Source organism: Sprattus sprattus, assembly GCF_963457725.1.
Source record: "Sprattus sprattus genome assembly, chromosome: 4".
Lineage (NCBI taxonomy): Eukaryota > Metazoa > Chordata > Actinopteri > Clupeiformes > Clupeidae > Sprattus > Sprattus sprattus.
The window spans coordinates 16,942,311-16,952,369 of record NC_137923.1 but is presented as its reverse complement, the minus strand read 5'-3'; the positions used below and the strand labels follow the sequence as shown (position 1 = coordinate 16,952,369).

The window sequence follows — 10,059 nt, the reverse complement described above, 5'->3', positions numbered from 1 at the left end:
TCAAATGACCCTCCATTTTTAGACAATGTGGTTAATGCAAGTTGTTAAGTGTAATTGAATTATTTTATTTCATCTTTTTATTTCCTTTAATTTTTTTAATGTTGGTTGTCAGTTTGTCTTCTTAGCACAAACCCAGCCAGATGTACTCAGTGCATGGTTAAAGTGCTTTCAACCTACTTGTTCACTGAGTGACTGACCCAGAAGGGCCAGATTGGGCTAGGTCATCTGGAGGTCAATACAAAGTCTGAATCATTCCATTTACTAATATTCAGTAACTGTGTACTGCACAATGTATAGAGTTTGTTCTAGCCTTTAACAGCATGTTGCATTTGAGGTTCAAACATGTCATGGTCATCATCCTGTACATAGCTCGAAATTACCTTTTGTCAGATAAGATTTTTGGTACTTATTATTTGGATATCTACTTCTGGCATTGTCGCTTGTGCTAGTTTTGAAAATCTGTCATTGGTAAACTAAATGTGCAGTAGCCTTATGCAAAAGCGTTATATGCAGAGCAACCCTGTTTAAGGCAATAATACATTAATGCCAAAAAACGTTCAGTTGACTTGAAATCATCCCCAATGTGAGAGCTCCCAAATGTTTTAACTGTGTCGAAGCAAATAGCGCATTGATTGTGCTTTATTGTTGCCAAATGTCTGTGTATCTTAAGGTCAGATTAATATGGACAAGCAAGAGACCTGAGCTTCATCATGTGAGATGTAATTCCTTTCGCTTCAGGGAGCCATGACACATGATGAGGTTTCTATGGAAATGTGGTTGTGTTTGCGATATTTCTCAAACATGTACCAGTTTGGACAACTCTGCTTTTTATTCCAATGTTTTCTGTACTTGCAAGTGCTGTTGTAAAAAGAATATTGTTTTAGGAGTTTTAATGCAATCTTAGTCTTGAGTCCTCTTGAATGGAGATGGCCAAAGAGATGTTCTAGTGAAGTGCTGTTATCCAATAGTATTCTGCCATACTACTAAATGGGTGTCAAGGTGAATCATAACCTGTGGAATTCATGTTTGTTCTGTGTATTCAGAAACAATCAAAAGACAACTTGTGTAGATTTGCCTAAAAAAACAAAACAGTTTAAAGTGTGTAAATATTCATTATCTTATAAGTTTGTAACTTTGTATAGTTGTAAACTAACTGTGACAATGAGGTATGGGCCAATGTTTCCTCTGCATTCATAATGATGAATAAAGGGGTTTTATGACAACATATCCCTCTGGTTAAAGCATTTTGGTGTTGGGGAAAAAAAGAGATGTTGCAGATTTGGATAATTCTAATATCTCAATTTTGCACAATACAGCCTATAGAATGTTTCTTTCTCCACAGCCATGGATGTCACTTATTTGTTACAGGTAGGTCATCTGGAGAAACTCTCATAACAAGAAAGCTAAACGGCTCTGTCTTTTGTCAACTACTATAAGCCAGAGAACCAAAGGCTATGTGCTACAACAGGGCAGGCAGTCTTGAAGTGCGAACTCACACAGACATCAGCTGTTCTGACAGTTCACCCACGTCCCAGGGCATCATCGTCAATAAAAGTAATTGGACTTGAGCCATTTCAGGCTTCACCTTCATGATGGGTTGTTGAAATGATCAAGTCGTGTTTGAAACAGTGCATCTGTTTCAAACCCGACTTGATCATTTCAACAATAGTGAGGACTATAACAGGTTTAGATGTCCTACATGTCCTATCCCGACATACAAACTGTAGTAAACAACTAGTGACATGGCATGTGCAGTGAATATTTGCAAGACCTTTTTAGATAGCCATTTAGTCATTGAATATTTATTTTTATTATGGTATCACAGACCCTGCACCCTGTCAAGTCATCCAGTACATAGTATTTCAGAATGATCAGACTGAAATGTTGGTCTCAGATCGTTCTAGGGTCAAAGAAATACATTTCTGTCAGGTAAAAAAAAAAATCACATCAGCACATCTTCAGGACAGTACTCCAAACCCACTCACGAGCACTCCAAACCCACTCACGAGCACTCAAAGCCAGGCTATTCATCTAAACATTATATAAAAAAATCAATACAATTCATGAATAAACACCAACCTTGATTTAAAACTGCTGTACCTTTTTATACTATGCAGTGTATAGAAAAGAAAAACTAAGCAGGTGGTTACAAACCACAGCATGCATAACTCCAAACCCAGAAGTAAAGAAATGAGAATGAAAATGATGTGCAACATCATCAGCGTTTGCTGGAACCTTTGGCTCATTTTGTTCTTCTTAGCACCATATTTTAAAGGGTGTGACACTTTAAGCCTGTAGGTTTTTTTTAAATCTTTATTTCCAGGATGGCTCTTATAATGGCTTGCTGTATTTCAGACAAGCACTAGAGAGGGCAACGAAGAAACTAGTGGATGCATCTGACAAGAAATGTCGAGCTGCATCCTGTAGAGTAACCCACAGTTCACCTGCGGAATCTGCTTAGTTTGTCCTGCAGGCACAGGAGGCCGGTGAAGCATTGCGAGTGCAGGCTTGAGTGAACCCGTCTTCTGGGCTTTTTTCCCTAAATGACTCAATTTTTTTTACAATCCTCTTGAGCGTACTTGCTCCTTGTTCGCTGACCAACCAAACGTGCAGAGATGTTTGGCCATGGCATATCCGTGCCCCGATTTATATTCATATCCAACGTTATAGAAAAAGAAGAAACAAATTTGAGTCCTAAGAGTCATTACTCAGACTTGGTGGCCTTATCTTCAGGCTGGGCCACCTGCTCATCAAGAGGAGGGAGGGGATGTGGGTCTTCGCTCTGATTGTTGGCGTCGGGACTGTGAGGTTCAGGATTGGTAAGGGGCTCGTCTTTGGTGGAAGGTCCAGCAGTCTGAGTACAGTTGATTGGTGCCATGACGATGGGGGGAGGCTGAGGACAAAAGGAAGTCTCAGTCAGACTCATGTTTTTCATGGGGGCATGAAAAACAGGCCAACCCCCCCCCCCCCCCCCCCCCCCCCCCCCCCCCCCCCCAAACAAACAAACAAACAAAAGAATGAGGACAGGTGCGCACACACAAAAACACTCCAGAAATACCTCTACTGACAAAGACAAAGTAGCTCCAAATAGGTACAAAAGTCATGAAACCCAAACAAATTCAGTAAGATACCCAAATTGTGCATGGCAGAGAAGTCAAATCCAAACCCCCTGAAGTTGAACATAAAAGAATTTGGCTTTGACCATCATATTGCAAGCCCTTGCATTGTGTTCAACCTGTTCAGTCTGTATGTGGGGCTAAAAATGGCAGTGGTTACCTAAGATAAACTGTGACAAACACCCACTGTGAAGCCAAGGGGAAAATGCTAAGCATATGTTGCAGTTAGTTCAGCAACCAAGCCTGCACAGATTTTCTGCCTCTCATTATTTCTAGTTTACCATACATGCACACAGCATCAGGCTCTCTGTGGGTAGAGGTATCACCACGACTCAAAGCCATAAAAACACACCAAAATCAGTAAATCAAACCAGGAAAGCATTCCAATGGACCATTGGGTGGAATTCAAATGCATTATGTAAAGGTAAACTATATCAGAAAGGATAAGGCAGGGATGCAGAGTATATCTAATCACTCAAGTAACAAAATGGCAATAGCCGGATTTCCTGTATTTGTTTTGACTGATTTAAACAGAATGAGTACAACTGGAAAAGGTTAAGTCTAAGGCTGTGTGAAAATAAATCTACCCCCAACTTTACAACATTCACAGACAGACCCCTGGGAAGGACATGATAAATCACCCACACTGAAGGGGGAGGGGAGGAGTGGAGAGGACAGTGAGACAGACAGGCGGAAGTTGAACGTGTGGGTGGGGTGTTACTCAACTTTAATTTTAGTTACTGTAAATAACACTAGACATTTTTCGACCGCAGGCACTCATATCAAACTGGTATTCACCACAAATCCACTTCCTGTCCAGAACAAAGGCAACTCCCTGCGCCACAGCGCTACTGCCAGGCTGCTGAGGAGAGTACAAGGCACCAGGTATAACAACGCAGGCTGGCCCATCTCCATCAGAGCCAGGGCCACAAACGTGATGAGAAGGCCAATGCCATAACCTACCAGGAGAAGGAGAGATCAGAGAGAGGGAGAGAAAGAAAATTATATAGAAGCCATCAGAGTTGTGTAAAACCTGGGTAAAATATCTGATTGAGAAGCAGGCTTGGCCAGATCCCTTCAACTCACTCTCTTCAGTAGAGTTTGATCGATGAGTAAACTTACCTATGGTACAGGCCACAAAGTAGATTCGTGATGTCTGCATTAGAATGTCAAACCTATGGCAGTATGCCACCAATAGGCCTTGGAAAGAATACACAGAATAGACGTTAGTAATGTGAAACCCTACCGTAAAAACAATGCAGACTGGTGTCGAAACCAGTAAAACTAAAAATGAAGTATTAAGTCACCTGGAACCAGGATATCTCCGAAACCCAGGAGAGAGAAGGGCCTATCACACAGGGCTAGAGGGGAAGAGTTCAGTCTAGGAACTTTCAGTACCATGGGCAACTATAAAGTAACCAGCAAACCACCAAAAAAATCAATATCAACATATATTTCATAAACAGCATGAAGTCAATATTCTGTTCACACCTTACAGAAAGCTGTGAAGAATTATCTCTTTTAAATTATTACAACCATACAATTCCTCTGTGAATTAATCACATACCTTCTCATGAGTAGAGGAGTTAATTGGACCAGCCGCCACCTCTACCATGATGCTCTCCCCACTCTGAAAAAACATTCATATAAGGGCATATGTAAGGAAAGGTCTTTCCAGATCATCACTGACCAACAAAACAACAGACCTGGCATTGACAAAACTGACATAACACTGACGTACCTTGGTTAACAGTGGCGTTATAAACACAAAGAAAACATCGTAGACAAACAACACCACCAACAGTAGCGTACAAGCCTGCAACAGAAAGGAACAGTCAGTTAGATTCTCTGCAGCTCTATGAAGTGAATTCAAACAAGACTGTCAGAGTATGTCCAGTTTTTTCCTCAAACTAACAAGCATGGTACCTCACCTTGAAGGTTGGTAGTCTGATAGTTTTCAGCATAGAGAGACAGAAGGCAATTCCCAGGGCGTCTTGCAGCACCCAAGCCCACCTGTGTAACACAACAGTTATCAACATTTAAAATGGCCAAATCTCACACAGCTTAATCCATAACTGAGCCAGTAACTCACTGTGTCAGATAGATAGATAGATAAATATATACTTTATTAATCCTGTGGGGAAATTCAGTTATCTCTCGCAGCTCTCAGATTTACAAAAATTACAGACAATACAATACTATACGGTTACAGTGTTGATAAGATCTATAGTGCAAAACAGTGTAGAGTCATAAAGTTATATTAAAAGTTTTATTACAGCTGGGACAAAGGACCTCCTAAGAACGCAGGGTCAGTGTGGATATGTGTGCTATAAGTGGTTGTGGCTGGCAGTACTCACTGGTCCTCATTGCGGAAGACACACCATGTGGCACTCATGCCCACACAGAACGCTGTGAGCAGCAACATGCGCACCTGAGGCCGCTTGTGGCAATACGGCAAGTTATTCTCTGGTATCCTGTGCAGGAAACAGACAAAATCCCCAATTCAGAATGGTAAATGATTTAAACCTGCTGCTTTTATATCAGTGTGTATAAACAGTATCCTATACCTGCACTTTCCAAATGGCAACCTGCGCACAAAGGGCCATAGGCAGCTATAGAGGCTGACTGATGAGGCAATGCAGAATGTCCCAATGATCACATACACTAAAGACAGAAGGAAGAGAAGAGCACAGTTTGTTATAGTTATAAACCAGAATCTGCATCGCCATCCCCATTGTCTGCCTGTCTTGTGAGTGATGTGTATAAGTAGTTTGTGGCTCGTTCATAAACCTCCAATGTAAGTGTGCCACTGGATTTTGGATAACATAAGATTTGTAGGACTTGCTGTAAGAGTCACTTTGAATAGCATCCAGCATAGGGAGGATAGCAAGTCTCTGTGGAGAAGGTGTCTCCTAAACAGGTGGATTGCACCCACTTTTACCCTGGGAGGAGGGTCAGTGTGTGTGTGTGTGTGTGTGTGTGTGTGTGTGTGTGTTAAGTACCTAGGTAGTCGTAGAAAAAGTAGAGAAGCACCAGCATACTGCAGCACATGACCACGAACACGCAGATCATAATAGGCGTCACGTCCACAGTCTCCTCGTCCTGCTTCTCTGTGCTGTCGTCCCTCTTGTGCTTCATGTAGCGCCTGCAAGTGGAAAAATATACCTCATGCTGGAAGTTCCTGCAGCTTTGTGACTGAGACTGGGGTGCCACAGAGACATCTGCTCAGGATTTTGTCTAAAGCCATGTCCACTTGTCAGCAGGCAGTACTCAGCACTCACAATGACAAGTGTATTAGTGGACTACATAAGGTATGAAAGCAGATGCACTACTGGCATCAAACCTCATGATGAAAAACACAGACCGCTAATACAATTGGCCAGTTATCAGTGCAAACACTTTAAGTGAAAACAGGAAGCTTTTGTACAACTCCCAAAGACATGTTGAAAGCAGGGAAGACTGTACATGCATAGATGGTGACGAGCCATCCTCTGGCTGCATTCTTACTTCTTGATGTCCCTACTGCCAGCCCAGTGTCCTCCAACAGCAACCGTGCCCACCGCCATCAGGAAGATGATCACCATGTTGTAGTCCAGCACTGGCTCACTTGGGGCATACATGGCCACCTCCCTGCTCTTGTCGAAGGTCTGCCACAGGAAACAGGAAACAATGTCAAAACAGTAAAAAGGTGCGAGTTAGTAACATCAAAGGTCCTTTAATGGAGGGGGCAGCTATGCTACCTGCAAATCCTAATATATTCACCACTCACCTTACTGATGTCCAACATATCTGTGTAGCTTAGCAGGGCTACGGGAATATCAATCTCCTCATACTGGCTTCTGTTGCCTGCTGGAGGAGTCTGTGGTGTGTTAAGAAAAGGTAATGAGGCTATATATTATAATCATAAGTCAGTTTCCTAAGCATATGCACTTTGAGTGCCTAAAAATGTTGTTGGTATGATGCTGCAACTTACTTACCAGTCTATCTTTGCTGACGATAAGAATGCCCCTGGCACCATTTATCTGTGCCAGTCTGACCTTCTCATAAAAGGTGCAGTTTCCCCGAAGCACCATGGGAATGCTGTTGGGAAAGCCGCCCTCCGGAACATCGGATGCTGAGCAGAGGACCGAACCGGTCAGGTCGTAGATCTGCAACTTGGACTGAAGTCCAAAAGAATTGATCAGAAAAGACATAGGTTAAAATGGAGTGTGTGAATCTATTCATGAATATCACTGAACATTTGTAAGATAGGAGACCGTTAGTAAAATGGGGTAGATTTTAAGATGTGTATCAGCTCACCGCTTTGATGAGATCTTGAGGTAGGCGTGCCCACTGAGGATTGTAAAATATACAATAATCCTTGCCTTCGCCTTTTCCCTGATCACTAAAGTGGGCCATGCCGTAGTCTCCCAGAGCCTGGGGGGGAAAAACAGCAACCAAATGTATAAGTCTGTCTTTAAGCCTATAGAAGCCTGTGTGAAGGACGGTAGATACGTACAGTGCCTTGCATAAGTATTCACCCCCTTGGATGTTTTACCCTTTTATTGCTTTTATAAATCAGTCATGGTCAATGTAAGTTGGCTTTTTAGACAAAAAATTATCACAAAATAGCCCTCTTTAATGTCAAAGTGAAAACACAGATTTCTACACAGTTATGTTAATTAAATAAAAATATGTAATGAAAGTAAGTGATTGCATAAGTATTCACCCCCTTTAAATAGACTGACCTAATTCCACAGAGGTCCAGCCAATTAGTGCTAGAAGTCTCACAATTAGTGAAATGGAGATCAGTGTGCAGTGAATGTGTCTCAAGTGATTGTAGTATAACGACACCTGTGTCTAGAAGGTCCATTCACTGGTCAGTATTCAGTAATCAAGTAATCAGTATTCCTGGCTACTGTTACACCATGAAGACCAAAAATCACTCTAAGAAACTCAGAGAAAAGGTTATTGAAAAGTATAGGTCAGGGGAAGGATACAAAAAAAAATGTCCAAGGCACTTAACATCCCCTGAAATTCTGTTCAATCCATCATCAAGAAATGGAAGGAATATGGCACATGTGTAAATCTGTCTAGATCAGGCCGTCCTTACAAACTGAGTGACCATGCAAGAAGGAGACTTAGTAAGAGAGGCCACCAAGACACCTATGACTACTCTGAAGAAGTTTCAAGCTTCAGCAGCTGGTATTGGAGAAACCTCTGCATACAACAACTGTTGCCTGGGTTCTTCACCAATCAAAGCTTCATGGAAGAGAGTCACTGTTGAAAAAAATGCTACACTTTGGTCTCATCAAACCACAGAACCTTCTTCCACTTGACCATGGAGACTCCCACATGCTTTTTGGCGAACTGTAGTCGATAGTTTTTTTCAACAGTTTTTTTTATCCTTCCCCTGACTTATACTTTTCAACAACCTTTTCTCTGAGTTGCTTAGAGTGATCTTGGGTCTTCATGGTGTAACAATAGCCAGGAATGCTGATTACTGACCAGTGAATGGACCTTCCAGACACAGGTGTCGTTATACTACAATCACTTGAGACACATTAACTGCACACTGATCCCCATTTCACTAATTGTGAGACTTCTAGCACCAATTGGCTGGATCTCTGTTGAAATAGGTCAGTCTATTTAAAGGGGGTGAATACTTATGCAAGGCACTGTACATACATGACAAAAACAAACTGAGCCAGAACCACTGAAATCTGACAGATCTTTAGGGTAGTGGTGATCTTTCTGTCACCGCAACACAGAGATGGGGGGACATTACGACTAAGAAATCTAGTTTGATACCTTGTCTTATTATATAGCATATGCGAACATATATTAACTGCATACACGTAGTTTGCGTCATTTTTCTCACCACAATTTGCCCAGACAGGGACTAACCCGAAAGAATGATTCTTTTTAATGTCGTGTTTTACAGCTTAACCTATCTATTTCTAACTTCTGAGAAACTGTAAGTCATTAGCATCACTTTTACTGTAAGCTCCGATACTTATAATTAACTCCTGCACCATCCACCACATCTGTTTGCTAGAAACATATTTTACCACCAGCTAGCGTTAAAAACCAAGCTAGCTGGCTAGATTAACTGATTCAATTTAAGTGCCAGAAAACTGATCTTAGTTCTTGACGCGAAGTCAATGCTTATTCAAATATATAGGCACATGCAGTGATTACATCTGCACAGACGAAGCAAGAAGCTGCTTCCATGACAAAGGTGGAAGGTATTGTAGAAACAGGGCCCAAAACAAGGGGCATGCACAGATATTCTCAGCGCCCTCATTCGGTGAAGCTCATAGCAAGCAAGCTAACTCACGGCTACAGGGTACTGGCAGGTAGCTTGCTAACTAGCACACAGGCTAATTTTATAGAAAACTGTATACAGAGTGGAGGTATAATAGCGATAAGATATTCAACATCTTCGTCATAAGACTAGCGTCAGTTTAAATTGAAGATCTCGTCTATCTCACCTGTTTTACAATGAAAGCTGCCCAAAACACACTTGTTGGGACCCTCATGATGGCAGATTGTTTTGTTTAGCCCATCCACCGCACTGTTTCACAGCAAGGCCACCAGCTGTTTCGCCAAATCCCGCCCACATTCTGCAGCACACGTTTCATTGGTTACTCGATCTGCACCACGCATGTGGTGTACGTTTCCATCAATCACTTTGGCACATTAAAGTAGGGGAACTACATTGTCTGTCAATGCAAAAAGAGGTGCTATCAACACATCTGACTATTGCAGCGTGTCTTAGTCGTGTTTACTGTCATTTAAATATGACTTTTCATAAATTGGTATAGTACATTTACTTACATTAATGTTGAACTGACCGAACACACAAGTTACATGAATGACATGCTTATGTGTTGCCCCCACATGATAATCCTAAAGGTTGCAGCAGGTTTACCGATGAAAAGTATGTTATTAAGAATATTCA

At 41.7% G+C, this 10,059-nt stretch overlaps 1 protein-coding gene across 2 annotated transcripts; it reads right to left on the bottom strand.

The window, feature by feature from the left end:
• Positions 1-1,812: 1,812 nt before the first annotated feature.
• sppl2 (signal peptide peptidase-like 2) lies at positions 1,813-9,690 on the bottom strand. 2 transcript variants are annotated; one of them, XM_080837833.1, is made up of 15 exons: positions 9,590-9,690; positions 7,416-7,532; positions 7,094-7,276; positions 6,886-6,975; positions 6,624-6,763; positions 6,119-6,261; positions 5,684-5,780; positions 5,474-5,590; positions 5,048-5,129; positions 4,858-4,932; positions 4,684-4,746; positions 4,424-4,523; positions 4,239-4,316; positions 3,915-4,075; positions 1,813-2,893 (listed from the first exon to the last, which is right to left on the bottom strand). In XM_080837833.1, the coding sequence occupies exons 1-15, from the start codon at positions 9,635-9,637 to the stop codon at positions 2,705-2,707; spliced, it is 1,683 nt and encodes a 560-aa protein (XP_080693959.1). In that variant the 5' UTR covers positions 9,638-9,690; the 3' UTR covers positions 1,813-2,704. The 2 variants fall into 2 exon arrangements, 1 of the variants encoding a protein (XP_080693959.1); XR_013968631.1 differs by having other exon boundaries at positions 2,778-2,893; positions 3,843-4,075.
• Between the last annotated feature and the right edge of the window lie 369 nt (positions 9,691-10,059).

Coding starts and splice junctions, on each gene's coding strand:
- sppl2 (XM_080837833.1), bottom strand. CDS start 9,637: ATGAGGGTCCCAACAAGTGTGTTTTGGGCAGCTTTCATTGTAAAACAG. Junction 4,933..5,047: donor TCAGACTACCAACCTTCAAG/GTGAGGTACCAT, acceptor TTTCTGTTGCAG/GCTTGTACGCTACTGTTGGT. Junction 4,317..4,423: donor CGGAGATATCCTGGTTCCAG/GTGACTTAATAC, acceptor ATTCTTTCCAAG/GCCTATTGGTGGCATACTGC.